The 22406-nt window shown below is 39.6% G+C and overlaps 1 protein-coding gene across 2 annotated transcripts in view; it reads right to left on the reverse strand.

The window, feature by feature from the left end:
- esyt1b (extended synaptotagmin-like protein 1b) overlaps positions 1 to 21223 on the reverse strand; it is a 59301-nt gene extending 38078 nt beyond the window's left edge. The window contains exons 1-16 of one of the 2 annotated variants that reach the window (XM_060868418.1): positions 20600 to 21223; positions 19888 to 19929; positions 18485 to 18619; positions 16962 to 17035; positions 14008 to 14080; positions 13737 to 13826; positions 13451 to 13506; positions 10861 to 10981; positions 10020 to 10196; positions 9626 to 9708; positions 7844 to 7892; positions 7518 to 7607; positions 7283 to 7378; positions 5093 to 5161; positions 3882 to 3968; positions 3433 to 3582 (exon numbers count right to left, since the gene is read on the reverse strand). In XM_060868418.1, coding sequence (XP_060724401.1) covers positions 3433 to 3582; positions 3882 to 3968; positions 5093 to 5161; positions 7283 to 7378; positions 7518 to 7607; positions 7844 to 7892; positions 9626 to 9708; positions 10020 to 10196; positions 10861 to 10981; positions 13451 to 13506; positions 13737 to 13826; positions 14008 to 14080; positions 16962 to 17035; positions 18485 to 18619; positions 19888 to 19929; positions 20600 to 20935 — 1728 coding nt within the window. In that variant the 5' untranslated portion in view covers positions 20936 to 21223. Of the gene's footprint in view, positions 1 to 3432; positions 3583 to 3881; positions 3969 to 5092; positions 5165 to 7282; positions 7379 to 7517; positions 7608 to 7843; positions 7893 to 9625; positions 9709 to 10019; positions 10197 to 10860; positions 10982 to 13450; positions 13507 to 13736; positions 13827 to 14007; positions 14081 to 16961; positions 17036 to 18484; positions 18620 to 19887; positions 19930 to 20599 lie in introns of both variants that reach the window. The other variant, XM_060868417.1, reaches the window with a different exon arrangement.
- Positions 21224 to 22406: the final 1183 nt, after the last annotated feature.

The following is a 22406-nucleotide window of genomic DNA, read 5'->3' on the forward strand; positions in this document are numbered from 1 at the left end:
CAAGCTGAAGAAGGAGTCCTATCGAGCCTGGTTGGCTCGGGGGACTCCGGAGGCAGCTGATAGGTACCGGAGGGCCAAGCGAGCTTCAGCTCAGGTGGTTGCAAAAACTCGGGTCTGGGAGGAGTTCGGTGAGGCCATGGAGAAGGACTATCGGTTGGCCTCGAAGATATTCTGGCAAACCGTCCGGCGCCTCAGGAAGGGGAAGCAGTGCCCTGCTCACACTGTTTACAGTGGAAGTGGGAATCTGCTGACTTCGACTGGGGCCGTTCTCGGACGGTGGAAGGAGTACTTCGAGGATCTCCTCAACCCCACCGACATGTCTTCCACTGAGGAAGCAGAGGGCTCAGTTGAGGACCCATCGATCCCCCAAGCTGAGGTCACTGAGGTGGTTGATAAGCTCCTCAGTGGCAAGGCACCGGGAGTGGATGAGATCCGCCCTGAGTACCTCAAGTCTCTTGATGTTGTGGGGCTGTCTTGTTTGACACGCCTCTGCAACATTGCGTGGCGGCTGCTGACAGTGCCTCTGGATTGGCAGACTGGGGTGGTGGTCCCTCTGTTTAAGAAGGGGGACCGGAGGGTGTGTTCCAACTACAGGGGGATCACACTCCTCAGCCTCCCCGGAAAAGTCTATGCCAGGGTACTGGAGAGGAGAATTCGGCCGATAGTCGAACCTCGGGTTCAGGAGGAACAATGCAGGTTTCGTCCCGGTTGTGGAACACTGGACCATCTCTATACCCTCACCAGGCTGCTGGAGGGTTCATGGGAGTTTGCCCAACCAGTCCACATGTGCTTTGTGGATCTGGAGAAGGCATTCGACTGTGTCCCTTGTGGTGATCTGTGGGGGGTGCTCTGGGAGTATGGGGTCCGGGGCCCTCTGCTAAGGGCTGTCCGGTCCCTATATGACCGGAGAGGAGTTTGGTTCGCATTGCCAGCAGTAAGTCAGACTTGTTCCCGGTGCATGTTGGACTCCGGCAGGGCTGCCCCTTGTCACCGGTCCTGTTCATTATTTATATGGACAGGATTTCTAGGCGCAGTCGGGGGCCGGAGGGAGTCCGGTTTGGGGACCACGGGATTTCATCTCTGCTTTTTGCAGATGATGTTGTCCTGTTGGCTTCTTCAAATCAGGACCTTCAGCGTGCACTGGGACGGTTTGCAGCCGAGTGTGAAGCGGCAGGTATGAGAATCAGCACCTCCAAGTCCGAGGCCATGGTTCTCAGCCGGAAAAGGGTGGCTTGTCCCCTTCAGGTTGGTGGAAAGCTCCTGCCTCAAGTGGAGGAGTTTAAGTATCTTGGGGTCTTGTTCACGAGTGAGGGAAGGATGGAGCGGGAGATCGACAGGCGGATCGGTGTACCTTCTGCAGTGATGCGGTCGATATACCGGTCTGTTGTGGTGAAGAAAGAGCTGAGCTGCAAGGCGAAGCTCTCTATTTACCAGTCGATCTACGTTCCTACCCTCACCTATGGTCATGAGCTTTGGGTCATGACCGAAAGGACAAGATCCCGGATACAGGCGGCCAAAATGAGTTTCCTCCGCAGGGTGGCTGGGCGCTCCCTTAGAGATAGGGTGAGGAGCTCGGTCACACGGGAGGAGCTCAGAGTACAGCCGCTGCTCCTCCAAATCGAGAGGAGTCAGCTGAGGTGGCTCGGGCATCTGTTCCGGATGCCTCCTGGACACCTCCCTGGGGAGGTGTTCCGGGCATGTCCAACCGGGAGGAGGCCCCGGGGAAGACCTAGGACACGCTGGAGGGACTATGTCTCTCGGCTGGCCTGGGAACGCCTTGGTATTCCCCCGGAGGAGCTGGAGGAAGTGTCTGGGGAGAGGGAAGTCTGGGTGTCCCTGCTCAGACTGCTGCCCCCCGCGACCCGGCCCCGGATAAGCGGTAGAGGATGGATGGATGGATGGATGGATGGATGGATAGATGGATAAAATGAAAACTAAAAGACTTTTAAAATCACTAGCCAATATTTTATTCACAATAGAACATAGATAACATAAATGTTTAAACGTAGAAATTTTACACTTTTATCCACTAAATGAGCTCATTTCAAATTTGATGCCTGCTACAGGTCTCATAATAGTTCGGATGGGGGCATGTTTACCATGGTGTAGCATTTTCAAAGCATTTTGGTGTGAATTTGCATTTTGGAGTTTTGGTGTGAATTTGGTCCAATTCTTGCCTGATATAGGTTTCCAGCTGCTGAATAGTTTGTGGTCGTTTTTGACATATTTTTTGTTTAATGAAAAAGTCCTCTACAGGTGAAATGCATGCAGGCCAATTCAGCACTCTGACGTCTTCTATGATGAAGCCATGCTGTGGTAATAGCTGCAGTATGTGGCTTTGCATTGTCCTTCTGGAATATACAAGGCCTGAAATAGACTTCATCTTGAGGGGAGCATATGTTGCTCTAAAACCTTTATATAGCTTTTAGTATTCATACTGCCTTCCAAAAAATGCAAGCTGCCCATTCCGTATACACTTATGCATCCCTATACAATCAGAGATGCAGGCTTTTGAACTAAATGATGATAATACGGTGGAAGGTCTCCCTCCTCTTTAGCCCGGAGGACACGGCGTCGTGAATTCCAACAAGAATGTTAAATTCGGATTCATGTCCCACAGGACATGACGGTGCTTCTGGACAATGTTAACATATGGGTTCCTTTTTTGGATGATAGAGCTTTAGTTGGAATCTGCAGATGGCATGGCAGATTGTTTTTACTGACAGTGGTTTCTGGAAGTATTCCTGGACCCATTTATTAATTTAATTTACACAATCATGCCAATGAGTGATGCAGTGTCGTAATGTCTTCCGCCTTGTCCCTTACGCACAAACATTTCTCCAGTTTTTCCTGAATCTTTTGCAGATGATATGCACTACAGATGATGAGATTTGCAATTTGACATTGAGGAACATTATATTTAAAGTATTCCACAATCTTTTTACACACTCTTTCACAGATTGGAGAGCCTCTGGCCATCTTTACTTCTGAGAGACTCTGCCTCTCTAAGACATCTCTGTTTTATAGCTAATCAGGTTACAAACCTGATATCAATTAACTTAATTAGTTATAAGATGTTCTTTTCAAAATCTCTTGCTTTTCAGCCATTTACTGCCCCTGCCAACTGTCTGGGACCTGTAGCAGGCATCAAATTAGAAATTAGCTCATTTTGTGGATAAAAGTGTAAAATTTCACCGTTTAAACATTTGTTATCTCATCTATGTTCTATTCTGAATAAAATATTGGCTCAGGTGATTTTTAAAGTCGTTTCATTTTATTAAAATTTAATAAACGTCCCAACTTTTTTCGGATTTAAAATTGTACATATGAACATATGGTCATTATTTTGCATTTTTTATTCAATTACAAAAAACATTTAGGTACAAGCTTAAAGAAAATTGTATTTGTATATTGCAAATAAATTATTGTTACCCTGAGTATAGTGTTGATGTGAATACGGCTGGCTGGTCCAGAATTATAAAGCTGAAACCACTGATCAAGGCTGAGCTGAGGACAAGATAGAAGGCGAGAGAGTGGTAGAGACAGGCTGCCAAGGGGCTGTACACGGTCATTATCTTTCACCTGGTGGAACACAGAACATGATAAAGAGTTAAAATCTTTCAGCCACAATCTCTCTGTGAAACTCAACAAGAAGCCAGTAGGAAAGTATTAATTACAAAGAATTGTTATCACAGAACAAGGATAATGCAAAAAATGGCATGAAAAGTAGGTCAGGGAATGAAAGTCACCAGAAATTCCTCCATACAATTTAATTTTATTAGCATATTTCCTGTAATGTCTTGTTTATACTGGAGTGGATTTAGGGTTGTGTTGCACTGCATTATGGCACCATAAAACAATGCCTTAATGGACTTCCGTACCTGGATATCAATGTCCTGTTTGTGTGGATCTTGGATGAAGAATGTGAAGGCATCTTCCCAAACAGGATTAACTGTGTTCCAGCTGGTCTGCATGAATACATTGAGGTAGAAAGGAGTAATAAACAATAATTGGTCTTACAATAAAAATAGGAAATAATACACTAGTGCCTCTGGAAAATGCAACCATTATCTTTGCAAGCTTTCTGCACGATCATTTGGATATATTTTTGTGCTGTTATGACTTCAAATATAGTGCAGAGTGTAACATGGCACAAAACTGTGCAAATATAAAAAAGGGATTGGGCTTGAATGAATACATTATTAAGACTTAGCCATGCAACAATATCAACTATGATATCAGCTCCCCTCTTCCTCAGTTCCTCTTGGGCCAGAATTCTCTTTATGAAATGGACCAATACATTACTAAGAGGTGTGTGGGGTTAGCCATGATACAGTATCAACTATGATATCAGTTCCTCTTCTCCACAGTTTGTCTTGGGCCATATTTGGGTCAGAATTCCCTTTATGAAATGGACCAGATATAGTTAGCGTTTCTTTTCAAGTACAAGTTAATGACTTTCTTCAAGAAAAAAACCTGCTTGTTAAAACCTGCTTGTGAAACCTGCCATTCACGATTAAATGCACAGTTTATGTGGAAAGTGCAGTTTACATAGTCCATTCAACCTAAACAATTAATTACAGTTTGGTACATGAGTTAGTCTACCTCTACTGGATATATAAAATAACTTAAGGTCAGAATTATTATATAATTGAGACCCTTCAAAGATGGAAAACTCTGCCCCACATACATAACACACATGCAACTGTCCAGACTACATGAATCTGTTTTTATGGAATGCCTCAGCTAGTGTGAATTGCTTAATTAATAGATCCTTCAAAAGTTTTGATCCTTTAAAGGTTTTGCTGTTGTACTATTTGGATGTGACAAATTATTTATTCATCTTTGCATCTGCACACAAAAAGCGGGCTAAACATGTGGTATTGCACTGATTGTTCTAGACAAAAATACTAATGTTTCAGTGGATGATGAATGTTGCACACCACTCTGTGCCCAGCATGTCAGTACAGCATGTTAACCTAGGACTACAAAATAACAACAGAAAGCAAACACACACACAAAAAAAAACAACTATCTTAAGCCCAACCAAAATGACATCATGTATATTTCTGTGTGTATTTGTGCAGCATACTTTGCTTTCTCGGGTTATGTCTTGCACAGAAAGCTGCACCATTGGACTGGGATCTTTATTGCCTTTTTTCATCTGAAATGATGACAAGAAAAGAAAAAAAGAGAAATGTTTAAATGACATTAACAACATCTAAACACAGACATGTTGTCTGTTTTCTGAAAAGGTTTAATGGTATTACTTTTACAAGATCACATGTACAGTGGTGTGGAAAAGTGTTTGCCCCTTCCTGATTTTTTTTTTTTTTTTTTGCACGTTTTTCACACTTTATTGTTGCAGATAATCAAACAAATTTCAATATTAGTCAAAGATAACACAAGTAAGCACAACAGGCAGTTTTTAAATTAAGGTTTTTATTATTAAGGGAAAACAACATCCAAACCTACATGGCCCTGTGTGAAAATGTGCTTGCCCCCTAAACCTAATAACTGGTTGGTCCACCCTTAGCAGCAAGAAAAGATCTTTGCAAAATTGTTGTAATTCAGCCACATTGGAGGGTTTTCGAGCATGAACCGCCTTTTTAAGGCCATGCCACAGCATCTCAATAGGATTCAGGTCAGGACTTTGACTAGGCCACTCCAAAGTCTTCATTTTCTTTAGCCATTCAGAGGAGGACTTGCTGGTGTGTTTTGGATCATTGTCCTGCTGCAGAACCTAAGTTCGCTTCAGCTTGAGGTCACAAACACATTGTCCTTCAGTATTTTTTGGTACACAGCAGAAGTTATGGTTCCATTTATCACAGCAAGTTTTCCAGGTCCTGAAGCAGCAAAACAGCCCCAGACCATCACACTACCACCAACATATTTTACTGTTGGCATGATGTTCTTTTCTGAAATGCAGTGTTACTTTTACGCCAGATGTAATGGGACACACATTTCAAAAAGTTAAACTTTTGTCTCGTCAATCCACAGAGTATTTTCCCAATAGTCTTGGCAATCATCAAGATGTTTTATGGCAAATCTGAGATGAGCCTTTATGTTCATTTTGCTCAGCAGCGGTTTTCGTCTTGGAACTCCGCCATGCAGGCCATTTTTGCCCAATCTCTTTCTTATGGTGCATGAACACTGACCATAAGTGAGGCAAGTGAGGCCTACAGTTCTTTGGATGTTCTTGTGGGGTCTTTTGCGACATCTTGGATGAGTTGTCGCTGTGCTCTTGGGTTAATTTTGGTCGGCCAGCCACTTCTCGGAAGGTTCACCACTGTTTCATGTTTCCACCGTTTGTGGATAATGTCTCTCACTGTGGTTTGCTGGAGTCCCAAGCTTTATAAATGGCTTTATAACCTTTTCCAGACTGATAGATCTTAATTACTTTCTTTCTAATTTGGTCTTGAATTTCTTTGGATCTCGGCATGATGTGTAGCTTTTGAGGATCTTTTGGTTTACTACACTTTGTCAGTCAGGTCGTATTTAAGTGATTTCTTGATTGCAAACAGGTGTCTTTGAATAATATCATCTTTGAATAATATTTAAATTTGTTTGATGATCTGAAACTTTAATGTGTGACAAGCATGCAAAAAAATCAGGAAGGGGCAAACACTTTTTCACACCACTGTACATTAAATCCCCAGTCATTGCATTGTCCCATGTACACTTTGTCCAATTTGTATCTTGTTCAATTCTAATCACAGTCTCTATATTACCCCAAACTATGAAGCAAGGTTTCATAAATCATTCTGCTTTTAGAACAAGATCAATAACATAAGCATGAGAGCCACTGAGTGCTTTGAAAAGAAGGAACATTATTTTAATTACATACTATGGCCTTGATCTCAACCCAACTGAACACCTATGGTTTTGGTAACTTTTTGTGGCCGATTTTTTCTTTAACTTCTCACCCATCTTCACATGCAAGTGCAGGAAATTTCGTTTTTTGTTTATCTTTACCTCTAAATGTGAATTAGCTACCTATAAAAAGGCTTTTTCTGTACGTTTTCATATGATAGCAGTATCTGAAAAATTAAATTGGGTCTAGGTTTTTTGTCAAAATGCACAACATTCAAATACTAACCTCCAGTAATTCCAGTCCTAGTATTGGAGGGAGCTACAGTAGTATCTCCAATACTAGCAAACATTATATATTAGCAGAACAGTCAGAAGCACAGCCACACAGACAAAAGTAGTTATTCAACCATTATATACCTGGAAATCAAATTCAGAGCATGAAAAGGGCAGTGTGAAAACTGTGACTTACAGGAAGTGCTTCTGCCTTGTCCAAATACACTGTCAAGATAGCTGATGAGGGGGGATCTGCTGTATTACTCAGAAAGGTTTCATTCCTTTTCATTACCTGAAAAAGAAAGAATATGTGTGTGTGTGTGTGTGTGTGTGTTTGTGTGTGAATCAGCATAACAGTATGCCTCAACATTAAACCAATTTTCATACTTGAAATCTGCATCTCAAATCTAGCATCTCACTGCTCTATTTACCTGCTCCAAGGTATCAGTGGTGTCCTGTAATGTCAACCATTCCAGTCTGAGGTGAACACGCCCTGTGGGAGTATCCTTCAAAGTGAACCACTGAAAAGAAACATTAGCTCTTTTTGTGAGGGAAATTAAATTTGAATAAATTGAGAAAGTGCAATAATAAATAATTAACAAGACATATAGTCTGTTATTTTAGTGGTGTCATCATTTTGTGTGTTTATTTATAGGAAACGCATACACAAATGAGATCAACAGATAAAAACAAATGTGAATATTAATATGCATATTAATATCAATATGAGTTATATTATCGTTCCAAAGAATCTCACCTCATCAACAATTTTAGCCTTCTTAACTATTTCCAAATCCAACTTTGCTCTGAAAATAAACATAAAAAAAATCAGTCCTGAAAGAACTCAGCAATCCGCTTCTTTAGTACTACAACAGCTAACAACAGCTACTAAAACAGCTCTATTGTGCTCCACTTCTTTAGTCATTCAAGTAAAATTGCATTACCACCAATCACTGTTCGCATTTCTGTCTTTCAACCAGTATAATTTGTTAGTCTTTTGTTTTTGTATTGTATTGATTATGTCTAATGTTTCTGATTTTAATATTCTTAACGTTGGGTCCTTGAGCACTTAACCCTGCACTGTTTCATGTGTTTTGCATTCCCCTATTCCAAAGATTTCTAACGGTTGCTGTTGTACTGCTTTACATTCTGGAATGTTCCTTATGCTTTCCTTTTATTTATTATTCATGTGTAGCTGTTTCAAGAACAAAGTCATCGCTTTAGCCTGTAAAAGAAACTACCTCACACATTATTCAGTAACTGTGCACTGAAATTCATTTTGGGTATTGTTGTAAAAGATATGCGGCCTTTGCCTGTGTCAGCGTACGGTATAACAGGGTGCTTCTGACACCTAACCAGCATTCAAGAGCACAATAATTCTGAAATCTGATAGTGGGGTATAAGTCTGGATGCAATGTCAGATGTAGAAGTGCTAAAGCTGAAATCAATGCATTTGTTCCATCTTTCCTTCTGTGTTGCCACTAGGGGTATAGGCTAAATATGGCTTTGTCTGTAAATTAATGCTACATGCAATCCAAATATCAAACAACTGACAGAGTGGTTTAAAATTTGTATGATGCAAAATTGTATGCTGTATTATCACAGTCAGTTTACCCTGGCCTTAAATGTGATATTCACAATGCAATTTCCAATTTACACTTCATGCTATGCAAATGACACTGAATGAAATAGAAAGCAAATTTTGTTGGCTCAAATGCCATTACCAATGTATGGTAAAAACTGTTTAATTGGCAGAGCCTTTTAATATAAAGTATGTCTGAAATGCAAACAAATCATTAGAGGCATTTCAAAGGCAGTTTTATGCATTTGTGTTCTGCAATTAAAGCTCTGGTTTGATAACATCATTGTCTACTGAGCACACAATTCACAAGGTATACCCAATCTCAGGTGCAGAATCCCAAGTCTAATGGCTACACCGCCTGTGGAAATACAACTACTAGATATAGTAACAGCCAATAGATATAGTAAACAGACTACTGTATACAATTAGTTAACAATACACTATAAAATAAAATAACCATCAATTAACCACAAATCTCCAGACTGTGTTGGGGCCCCAAGCAGCACAATTGCACAAAAAAGCATTTGCAACAGGATACTCAAAATTTTAAGCTCAACAATGCCACAGCCATCATCACAGGCCTCAAGAGTGAAAAATTGGCTGTGCTCTCAGGTTGGGAGGTATGGCTTTATTGTCTCTCTCTTGTCAATTAAAGCAACACAGGTGTGGGGTTCCTTGGCACAGGCAGGAGTATTACATACAATTTGTAGTGCCTTAACCATCTTTGTAAATGAAGCTATACAACATTGACACCATACATTGGAAAACAGGAAAGTTAAATAGTTACTCCAGATGAAAGTTAGAAAAGATTTTATACTTAAAAATAAAGTATAAAATAAAATAAAATAAAATAAAAAATAAAAGATAAAGATACATTTAAAAAAGATAACATTGTTTTATTCTCTGAAACATAGGCATGGCAAAATATTAAAGGAAAACAAAGAGCATTGATGGTACCTGCCCAGAAAGTCATCCTGGTCTGGATCTTTGTCATACACTTCTACCTCCAACACTTGGCCAGGTACCTCATGAACAATTACCTGAAAGTTACACACAAGACAGTCAAGGTCAAACCCATTTTTATTTCTTAGAGGTGAATGCACTCATAAAGGAAGTATCTTAGCATATGATTTTTTACCTTTCCTGTTGTGATTTAAAAACTTTAAGATTTATCCAGATTATTATAGCTGACACAGCTTACTCCACATTTCAGTAACATGATGCTTACATGTTGCATATAACTTTCTGTTTAAAACAGGATGGTTAACAGGCGATTCTCTGTGTGTGTGTGTGTGTGTGTGTGTGTGTGTGTGTGTGTGTGTGTTTGTGTGTGTGTGTGTGTGTCTCTTACCTCATATATCTCACCCCATTTTGGACTGTCTGTGTTGTCTTTGTGTTTTGACCTGAAGGACTGTGGGCCCACTCTAATCAAAGCATAAGGATCAGACATGTTTGACATCAGACCCTTCACATAGTTATCTTTGGCAGCCAAACTTTCAGCTTCCAAAAGATGAATGCGGACCACACCCTGGAAAACAGCAGAGAAATAGGGAAGGGGTTGTGTATATAAGAAATGTACACTCATCGTCCACTTTATTAGGAGCACCAGTACACTGCCACATTCATGTAGTTATCCAAGCAACTAATCTTGTGGCAGCAGCACAATTTCAATTAAAAATTCAATTAAATTTATTTGTATAACAATTCACTGAAAGCAGCTTTACATTAGTATAAAAGCAGAACTGAATTTTTTTTTTTTTTAAAAAGTTTAAAATTGTTACTATATATCTCTAACATCTATCATTAACGAGCAAGCTTGAGGCTACAGTGTCAAGGAAAAACTCCCTGAGATAAGATGAGGAAAGAACCTTGAGGGGAACCAGACTCAGAAGGGAACTAATCATCATTTGCCTGACACTAGACAGTAAATAATGTAAATGTAACTAATGTCCTTCTTACAACAGTTCATAGTTGAGTGGAATTAAGCAATCAAGAGCTCCTGGGGAACTAACAGGTCAGAACAAATTCCGGGTTCACCACAGACCGAACACAAAATCCTTCCTGCTGAAGTCTGCAAATGATCACTGAATGAAGACCAGACCATAAAGCTGGCTGATTATGTACATATAAATGTGTGTTTTTGCAGCTATTTATGAGTGAATGGTGTGTGTATATGCAATTGTGTATGTTACCCTTGGCAAAGGGGACCGAAGCTGTGCCACTGGTAGATCTGGCACTAATGGAATGGTGAGACGGTTAGGTAGCACCAGAAAGGAGGCAATGGCATCCATTATCATAGTGTCTGTCTTCAAACTAAGAGAAAAGAGTAAAAGAATAAAGAGAGAATACATATTTATTTGGTTGTCTAAATCATGATATTACTAAAGTCTTTTTTAGCTACCTGTAGAAATTCAATCACTCCAATATATACAAACATGTTTATAAATGCAATTATTTATTCCCCCCCCCCCATATTTAGCTGATCCTATCACACAAAAGCTGTGTTCAGAATATTAAAGGGGCTTCAAAACTTTATTCAACTTCCAGTATAATGTGACTGAGCAAGCAAGCTAACTATATTTCTTAAACAGCTCCACCTGCTAGCCCACCGCTGCCCTGCTAGTGGAAGCCCTCTCCCGAATATTGAACAGGGACCTGAATTCATGTCCTTACAGTTTAACATTAACTGTGCTACTGCACTATGCTAATGAAGTGCGTAATCTTTCAACTCTAGTTGACGTAGAATCATCCTAATACACCACCAGCTAATGCTCGCCAGCTCAGCACCATACCCTGCTCTACCCTGAAAGTCACTGTAGTGGATAATCAACCAGTAGAGGACAGGTATACAACACTTAGCAAAGTATCCCCATTACCTTGTAGATTAAACTTTTTCAAGTATACAGTAAGTGCTGGTATGCTATGTGATATTTACACATTCTAACCCAATCATTCTGGGGTTCCAATGGCTCCACCACCATGAAGCTCAGGTCTCCTGGAAAGCCAATTGTCCTGCCACTGTTTCAACCACTGTCTCAGGGAAAATCTCAACCACCTATGCTGCACTACCTTCATCGAAAGCCTCAAACCCATAAACCCTTTCTGTATCCCCAAAAAGTATCACAATCTACAGGAGGTGTTCAGCAAAGAGCGCACGACGAACTTAACCCCACACCGGCCCTGAGACTGCACCATCATGCTTCTCCTTAATGCATTACCTCTTAAGAGCCGAGTCTACCCTCTATCATTGGCTGAAACCCAAGCAATTGAAAATTACACCAAGGAAGCCCTAGCATGAACCTCCTTGGTTGTCAAAGAAAAGGATATGGGACTAAGGCCTTGCAAAGCCTATCAGGGATAACAGTCTGGTACCCCTACCCACTCCCTCTGGTTCTCCCGGCACTGGAAAAACTACAGGAGACACAGCTGTTTATGAAACAATACTTGAGGAGTGCCCACAATCTCGTTCACATACAGGCAGGGGACAAGTGGAAGATGTCTTTTTTTTACCACGGGGGGGCACTATGAATATAATGCCATATGGACTAACTAACGTGCCTTCTGTATTCCAGTCATTAATAAATGGAATGTAGAAATGCATAATACCATAATTAAATAGCCAGTCCATACCCCCCACATCTTAAACTACAGACATAAGCCCTCCTCAACTGCTTCAAAGGATCACTGGCCTACCTGGTCCACGACATCGTATACAACCGCAGGAGAGGGGGTCGGTTCAATAAGTTCAATACCTAATATTGAGTGGGAAGGATAATGTTCCAGAGGAAAGGTCATAGGTCAAATTCATTTAACATTCTAGACCCCCTCTTATCTCAGATTTCCAACAAGCTCACCTGGATCTCCATGCATTGAGACCCAGAGGGCAGCCATGAAGGAAACCATCTGGAGGTGCACTGAGGTGTACTGTGGATACTGTAAAGGCTCCGCCTGCTATTACACCACCAGAGGGAACACTCTACCGGATGGCCATCAGGTCAAGAGTAATTTCCAGGTTATCGGACATTTAAAGCACATGCACATTGAACAAGAGAACACTGTGTGAACTGTGTACTGTACTGTGGGTACTGTTCAGTGTTTTCTTCAAGTTTGCCTGTGTACGACCATTGTTTTCTCAGTTTATTCTTCCTGTTTGGATTGTGATTTCTGGATTGTTTGCCACATTGCATGTCTTGCAATTTTTAAACTCTTGCCTATTTACCAACCACATTTTCTGCTCCCTGGTTTAGATTATCTGTCATGCTGACTGCCCTACTGGTTTATGAACATTTGCCTGCATATTTTGATGTCTCTCGCAAACAGCTTTTGTATTATATGCTGTGTATTTAGAAAAACTCCACAAATGGATTCTATATCTGGTTCTACGGAAGGTTTGTTACAGTTTCAAAGCAATGATATTTCCCAAATCATGAAACCGTTATTTGTTTTTACAACTGAGGACAATACTTAATAATATTTTACATTTCAAATTTACTTTTTTTTATATTTTACATTGCAAATTTACTATGTTTGTTATGTTCCAGAAAGAAACTGCTGTATGATATTGCTGTATCGTGACGCTTGTAAACAGTGCTGATACAAGTCAAACTGGGGTCCTTCAATTGCAATTTTCTTTTTATAACAATGGAAAACATCATTAATAATTTAAGAACATCAGGAATATGAATAATAAACATACAAGTTCATATATTTAAAAGTGGTTAAATGTTTAAAATAATATTTATAAAATTGTCCCTTAGAAACAGTTAATTCTACTTCACTTACTTGAGTCCTGGAATATCCAAAAGGTTGGTTAAACCAGTCCAGTTGATGTCCAAATTCTGATGAATAACAGAAGAAGGAGAATGTTTAATGAAGAAGCTGACAGAATACAATAGTCTATATTAAAAAGATCAAGGTAGGTAAATAATAATGTGAAAGTGCAACACTGATATATTAAAAGACTAAACTAAATCAAGATTAGTTTAAATCAGAATTCTGGAAATGAGTGTGATGAAAATAAGAAAAGGATAGATAGCTTCAAAGGAGATGTGAGTGTACTGGAACTTACAGGCCTACTGATAAAGAACATAGTGATCGCTCCGACAATGGGCACATTGCCAATCAAAGGCTCCAAAATCACTCTCATCATACCACTCAGCTGAAAAAAAAAGAAAGAATATTTCTTCACCTTCAGGTAATTACTCTACTCTTGATACAATAATGATGCTTTATCCTATAATTACAGTATATTAATAGAATTAAGGTAATTACACTTTGGTATACATGTATAGGGTGATGTTTCAAAACTAGGCACACAGCAAGTGTGAATTATAGCTCACCTGTATCCCTTTTACTCCAGCTTTACAGAAATACCTCTTCACCTCCACATTTATCTCTGCATTTCCCACGTAGCTGTAAAAATTGAGATTTACAGTTATACAGAAATCTAGATAGTAATTCATTAATAAGATTTGCCTAAACAAGAAAATGTTATGTTGTTTAAACACTTTATCAACAACTTATCTTTAAGAAAGTAGAAAGTGAGAATAAGGGGAAAATTAGATATTTGCTGACATATTTTGTTGTGGCCAGCTAATAAATAATATCCAAGCTATTAGATAAGCACACCTGTCTGGAATGTAAACAATATTTTAAAAAGTGACTGCCCAGGGCAGCTGTCTAACTCCCACAGGAAATGGCAGTATAAATGGATAATTACAGAAAGCAAATGGCTAGATACATACATATACATTCCAAATGCTGATTTTTGTGAGATATTTGCCTCTATTATTTAAACAACATGCATAGTAGACAAATTGTTTTCTTTCAATAAGAGCTGGCACACAACCTCCATACCTAGTTACAGTATCTCACAGAAGTGAGTACACCCCTTACATTTCTGTAAATATTTTATTATATCTTTTCATGTGACAACACTGAAGAAATGACACTTTGCTACAATGTAAAAGTAGTGAGTGTACAGCTTGTATAACAGTATAAAATTGCTGTCCCCTCAAAATAAATCAACACACAGCCATTAGTCTCCAAACTTTTGGCCACAAAAGTGAGCACACCAATAAGTGAAAATGTCCAAATTGGGACCAACGTGTCAATATTTTGTGTGTCCACCATTATTTTCCAGCACTGCCTTAACACTCTTGGGCATGGAGTTCACCAGAGCATCACAGGTGTCCTGGAGTCCTCTTCCACTCCACCATAAAGATATCAGAGAGCTCGTGGATGTTAGAGACCTTGCGCTCCTCCACCTTCCATTTGGGAATGCCCCACAGATGCTCAATAGGGATTAGGACTGGAGACATGCTTAACCAGTCCATCACCTTTACCCTCAGCTTCTTTAGCAAGGCAGTAATAGTCTTGGATGTGTGTTTGGGGTCGTTATGATGTTGGAATACTGTCCTGCGGCCCAGTCTCCATCATGGTCTGCTTCAGTATGTCACAGTACATTTTGGCATTCATGGTTTGCTCAATGAACTGTAGCTCCCTAGTGCCAGCAGCACTCATAGAGCAACAGACCATGACACTCCCACCATCAAGTTTGACTGTAGGCAAGACACACTTGTCTTTGTACTCCTCACCTGGTTGCCGCTACACAGGCTTGACACCATCTGAACCAAATAAGTTTATCTTTCCAGTTCCTGTTCCAGTAGTCCATGTCCTTAGTCTGCTTGTCTTCAACAAACTGTTTGCAGGCTTACTTGTGCATCATCTTTAGAAGAGGCTTCCTCCTGGGACGACAACCAAGCAGACCAATTTGATGCAGTGTGCAGTGTATGGTCTGAGCACTGACAGGCTGACACCCCACCCCCACCCCCACCCCTTCAACCTCTGCAACAATGCTGGGAGCATTCATATGTCTATTTCCCAAACACAACCTCTGGATATGACACTGACCACGTGCACTCAACTTCTTTGGTCGACCAATGCGAGGCCTGTTCTGAATGGAACCTGTCCTGTTCAACCGCGGTATTGTCTTGGCCAATGTGCTGCAGCTCAGTTTCAGGGTCTTGGCAATCTTCTTATAGCCTACGCCATCTTTATGTAGAGCAAAAATAATTTTTTCCAGATCCTCAGAGAGTTCTTTGCCATGAGGTGCCATGTTGAACTTCCAGTGACCAGTATGAGAGAGTGAGAGTGATAACACCAAATTTAACACAGCTGCTTTCCATTCACACCTGAGACCTTGTAACACTAATAAGTCACAGTGGATGTGGTCTTACAGTACGGTCTACATGATTTAGGGAAGAAAAAGACAAACTCCCAAGCAAAAACAATTTGGTAAACAATAAAAGAACAAGATTGTTAAAACTATGTGAAGTGAAGTGATTATATGATAAACTAGTCCAATAAGCTAAGAATACGCTGACCAAAATTCTAAAACATACCTCCAAAACCTTAACTATGAACTGTGCAAATATGTGGTGCTGTCTTTGAAACACACGCTTATTGGTTAAAAAGGGACATGTATTCAGCAGAATTAGAATTTAGAAAACACCCAACAATAGTCAACCAAACCAGAACTAGCACAAAAGTAAAATAAAGCTGTTGGAGATTCTAGTGGGAGAAGAGATTAAACTTCATTATCTTTTGATGATAGGGGGCACGGTGGCTTAGTGGTTACGTTCGCCTCACACCTCCAGGGTCGGGGTTCGTTTCCCGCCTCCGCCTTGTGTGTGTGGAGTTTGCATGTTTTCCCCGTGCCTTGGGGGTTTCCTCCGGGTACTCCAGTTTCCTCCCCCGGTCCAAAGACATGCATGGTAGGTTGATTGGCATCTCTGGAAAATTGTCCCTATTGTGTGATTGCGTGAGTGAATGAGTGTGTGTGTGTGCGCCCTGCGATGGGTTGGCACTCCGTCCAGGGTGTATCCTGCCTTGATGCCCAATGACGCCTGAGATTGGCACAGGCTCCCCGTGACCCGAGGTAGTTCGGATAAGCGGTAGAAGATGAATGAATGAATGAATCTTTTGATGATCTACTTAATTTAAAAAAGGTGAATTGACCATTTTTGGATGGAAAAAGAAAGGCAATGAGAGAAATATTTCTGTTGAATATTAGCATTGATCCTCAAATAGAGTCTTAAACATTTTCTACCTTTTCACTTTTTTTAACAATGCTCTCTAATAAAGTGCAAAACATTCAATTTACAGTTATTTACAGTTATGCACTATACATTAAGACACTGTCACATGCTCAGGCTACTGTAATTTTTTTTTTTTGCATATTCTACATTTAGATCCTACTCGCTACATCTTAGACAAAACATCTTAGATTTACCTGATGTAGACATCCAGTAGCACTTGTCCTTTTTCATTCTCTGTATGAGCCTTCACTCCTACAACTTTCATAGCCTGTTTCATAAAAACATAAATATGCAGAATTTTGCAAATGAGACCAAAAAATGTTGTTCCAGAAACCATTAACTATTAATGTTGTATAAAGAAGATCCAGATCTGGTTTATCATTCAAATCCATATTGTGTCAAAACATAAAATATACTGTATATAAAAAAATTGTAAATTTGAAACATTATTGCTTATCAATTGTATTTACTATTTGCACTGTATTTACATTCATGAAGATGTCTCTGCATAATAATATGGCTACCTACTCATGTTCTTGACATGGCTAGATGCTGTGAAAGGGTTTTTCTTGACCAAGGAAGGAATTATTGATCATCCAATTTAGTTTGTTGGCCTTTTGGTTTTGCATTCCTTTTCAAGAATTTACCACCAAGAATTTGTTGATTTGGCCACTAGTGTCTGATATGGCTCTAATAAGTCTGTTTAATTTTTCCATCCTAACAATGGCTTCCCTTGCTTACATCAACACCTCTTTGGACTGCATATCGAGAGTTTCCACGAACAGATACCAAATACAAATTCAACAAGTGATCTATATCTATCTCATGAAATAACAAAGAAACAGGCCACAGCTGGCCATGAAACTGTAATTCCTAAATGATTAATGCAAATGTTTTCAATTTGAATTAAAGCAGAAAGTGTACAAGTCACTTCTTGCTTCTTTGTAAATGCATTGTGGTTATATAGAGAGGCAAAATGATGAAATGTGTCCAAATACTTATGGGAAGAGACAAAATCAAAAATTGAGAAACCACGAAACAACAGAAACACAACAGAAAACAAGCAAAAAGACTTGGTACATAAGGCAGAAATACACCACAGCGTTACCTAACAATGAAACAAATAAACACAAGGGCTTACATACACAGACTAATCAAGGAAAAAACAGGAAACAGCAGAGAGTTATCATGAGACATTAAAGGGACAAATACGGATACAAGATAGGGGTCAGAAACCAGATATAAACCAAAACAAACCACAAAACACATACCCTGGAGGTAGTTTATCAAAATTAAATCATGTGCTTATGAGTTGTTATCAACAGAAAAAGAGAAACAGAGCCACAATTATATATTCTTTTATCCATTTTCCATTTGAGCATTTTCAGTGTAACTTTAAGAGGACAGGGTGTGCTCTCTGTATCCATTCTTCAAGTGAAAATAATCAATCATTCAAACATGCTGGGAAACTCAAGCTATCACTGTCCGTTACAGCAATGCAAGAATTTGATACATATTTTCCTTGCAAAGTTCCAAGGCAAAAAATGCTATTTCTATTTCATCAAGAATGGCTTAAGGTTAATTTTTAGTTCTTAACTATACTACCAGAACATACCTGTTATATTAGTGCTAATATCTTCATTACTATTATAAAAACAAAAAAGAAAATATTATGTATGTAAGGAGTGTCCAATTTTTAAGAGAGCGTGAGGCAAACCTTGTCACCAAAGTCAATCTTGGTGAAGTTGAGGGTCTGCAGGTGTACACTGGATGAGCGGATGGATGGAGCAATACTCTCTGTTAGCAATTTCTCCAGATACTGACCAATAAATGGCCATGCCTGCTGGATTACCTGCAGAAAGAGAGAGAGACAGACAGACAGACAGACAGAACACCTCAGTATTATACTGTATATATGTGTGATTTTGAAAAATTCAGTTGGCAATTACATATTTCATTTCACTTAAATTTTATTTGTAAAACACTATTAACAAGGGGAATTGTCGCAAAGCACTTTTACAGGAAAACAAAACTTCATAATAAAAATTATGAAGTTTATATTTATTTATATTTATCCATAATGAGCAAGCCAGAGGTGAGGGTGGCAAGAAAAAACTTCCTGAGACGATATGAGGAAAAGACATTGAAATGAACCAGACTCAATAGGGAACCCATCCTCATCGGGTGACACAGTGTGATGATTAGCATTGTATGTAATAATACAAATTATGTAATTGTACATTACATAGGGCAATTCTGTAACCAGGTGCTTTCGAGTAAATTATTTATTCAACAATTGTTATAACATTCTTCCTGCTACAGAAATTTCATTGACATTAGTGAAGTGAGGGTAAAAACCTGACCCAAATTCAGGAATAACCAAACAATGATATATTAACTAAATCAAAGGAAAACTAAACAAGGAAGGAAACTAAAACAATCAAATGCAAAAAAAATGCAACAGAATATCTTTTAAAAACAAAAATGTTTGTTCATAATAAGACATTTATTGCTTTTACAAGATATTTATAAGTAGTGAACAGAACATAGGTTAGAATACTCATGGGGTGTGGTAGGGGAGTGACAAACTCAAAAAAAAATTTTGCCAATAAATTTCAGATCAAGTTACACATTGATTTTAGATTTGACTCAATATAAGCTATTATCTTTAAACACAGTCCAGGCATCTGTCCAGCTGAACTGCGTGTTCTCCCTGTCTCTTTTTTCATATAATGCTAATTTGGAAAATCGGGCAGTAGTAGGTTTTGAAATCTACAACTGAAAAATATGTTGAGCAAAACACATCTATGCCAGGAAGTGGTTATGTGCCTGGCTGTGTGTGTGTGTGTGTGTGTGTGTGTGTGTGTGTGTGTGTGTGTGTGTGTGTGTGTGTGCGTGTGCAGCAAAATTGGCATTTATAGAACTAGCTGCCCTAAAAGAAGCCGAACATTTGTCAAAAAAAAAAAAAAAAAAAAAAAAAGACTGTGAGAGGGTATGAGTCATAGAGGCTCGCTTCTGCCATGGTGGGAGGGCTAGAGGTGGGGCATAAGTTCTGTGGTTTCTTGTAACTGCTGAAAACAACTAAAGGCAGTAAACACAAACCTGAAAAAAGTAACATACCTTATTTAGCCATTCAACCTTCTCAACATCTGGGAAATTGACCTGTGGGATATAGCAAAACAACGGCTGTGAATACAATGGTAATATGTCATACTGCTTTAGCTGCACCAGAATGGATGTGAGAAAGGAAGTGGTTGTAGCAAATGCACTTTTTTACAAATGCAAATTTTTTCAAAATATTCCTTAAGTATAACAAAAACATGACTTTTATGGATAAAATAATGGCATATTCCTCTGTCTGCTCAGAAAGAATTTCATAGAAACACATTTACGAATGGACAACATGAACTATTAAACCCAGGATCAATAAAAACTGGAGATGGGGGCTGGGCCACCAAAACAGTAACTGAGAGGCAGTAAGCAGTGAGGCCGTTTGCTCAGAAAGGTAATTATAGGGTAAACATGAATGCATTACCAAAACACAGTTTAATGACAATTTGACGAAGATTTTTACCATAATAAAGGTTGTGATATATAAAATATTAGCGAAAAAGTTATATTAAATAGTAGAAAGTACCCTATTATTTATTCTTTATTATTATTATCATTATCATATTAATACTTTCGATCAGAAAAACATAAACTGCACACAAAATTAAGCATTAAGCACACAAATGCATTGTGTTACAAGGTCTGTCCGAGACGCAGAAATGTCTCGCGATACCTTTCTTCAGTTTGCTTTTATTTGTTCAGCTTTATTTAAGTTTCTCACCCAAGCTGGTAGGTCTTTCTGGCTTCTGTACACGCTACTGGATGATTCACTCTTTTCGTTCAATAGCTGTATGGCGGACTTCAGCCTCGCCTCTTTGACAGCCCGAGTGTGTTTCCATCCCGAGTAGAGAGCGAGTCCAAACACCACCAGACTGCTGCTCACTCGGTAATATCCAGCCAAGTAAACGGGCAACAAAGCTGTGAGACATTTCCCAAAAGTCCATAAAATGCCAACGGCATCTATTCCCTTATCTGTAGGGACCCGGTTCTGGTTCTCGCTGCATTCGCTTGGCTTGTCCTTTGATAGCAAGCTCGTCCCTGTATCATTATCTGACATACTTGCACAATTTTTTAAATAGTTACTTTAGATTTCAGACAGGGAGCAATGCAATAAAACAATTTAGCGCTTAAATTCTGCATCCGCTCTGGTTCGGGCTCTGGCTTTAAGTTAGCTCGATGTTCGTGTCCGAGGAAAAACAGCGTCGCAGTGCGGATCTTACTGAGTCGTGACTCAGCTGGAAAAAATGTGGATTTTTTTCCCCTCCTCACTCGGAAATGGAACCTGAAATGCGCTCGTGGAAACTGTTCGTGTCCCTCTATGCCCTCCTCTGGTCTCAAGGCAGCAGAAGCAGAACTTTGGAAACGCCCAAAAAGTGTGTGTGTGTCTGTGTGTGTGTATAAATGTATCGAGTAACTGTTACTGTTATCAAATAAATGATGGTAAAATTGAGCTATTAATATCCTAGTAATCTTTGTCGATGTAAGTCATAGAAGAACCTTGGTGTAACGGAGCTGGCAAACAGATAACACATTAGCACAATTATACAAGAAGGTGAGAATACTGTATGTTCTCACCATATAGGCTTTCGCTCATGACTGCCACTTGTGAAAAATTTCCCACATTCTCTATTTACCACGAATTGAGACTTGCTTAGGACTAATTTTTATGTGACTTAATTGATGTATGATTAAATACATTCAGTATGGCAGTGTATATCGAAGTAGTTATGCTACAACAAACGCGTATAAATATGTAGCTCCACCTAGTGAACGGCACGTGTAACTGCACGTAAATTGCACGGGCCAAACTGTCCTGGGCCATCATCAGAGAAGCAAAGTGCGCACATGCCCGGACATTCCAGCTGTGCAGGTCATACAGCTGATCACAAACTACAAGACAGCTTCATCTGCCTGTAATATTGATGCCTACCAGATGCGCTGAACAACTTCTGTGCTTGGTTTGAGGTGCAGAACAACGCAGCGGTAAGGAAGTCCTTCCCTCCCCCAACGATCAGGTACTCTGTCTATCCACGGCTATCCACGGCTGATGTGAAGAGAACTCAGAGTTAATCCAAGGAAGGCTGGTGGACCAGACAAAATTCCAAGCTGGGTGCTCAGGGAATGTGCAGAAAAGCTAGCAGATGTCTTCACTGACATCTTATACATTTACCTGAGCAGTGCTGTTGTTCCCGTCGTGCCTCAAGAAACCACCATCGTCCCCATGCCAAAGAATTCTACAGTGTCCTGCCTCAATGACTGTCATCCCGTCACACTCCCTCACCCACAATACACACACATGCACACTCAACTGTATGGACTGCATTGACCTACACCAAATACGCACTCTTCCAATATACATCCATGTACACAGTACCACCTGTATCAAACTGTTTACATGCTGTTTTTGCATTGTGTCTTACACAATACATTACAATACCTATTATAAGTTCTGCTACTATATTAAGTGTTAATTCCAGTATTTCTGCACGGTATGTAAACTGGTGGGCGCTGCTTTTGTGTATTGTCTT

The sequence above is a fragment of the Tachysurus vachellii genome, chromosome 4 (genome assembly GCF_030014155.1).
Source record: "Tachysurus vachellii isolate PV-2020 chromosome 4, HZAU_Pvac_v1, whole genome shotgun sequence".
Taxonomy (NCBI): Eukaryota; Metazoa; Chordata; class Actinopteri; order Siluriformes; family Bagridae; genus Tachysurus; species Tachysurus vachellii.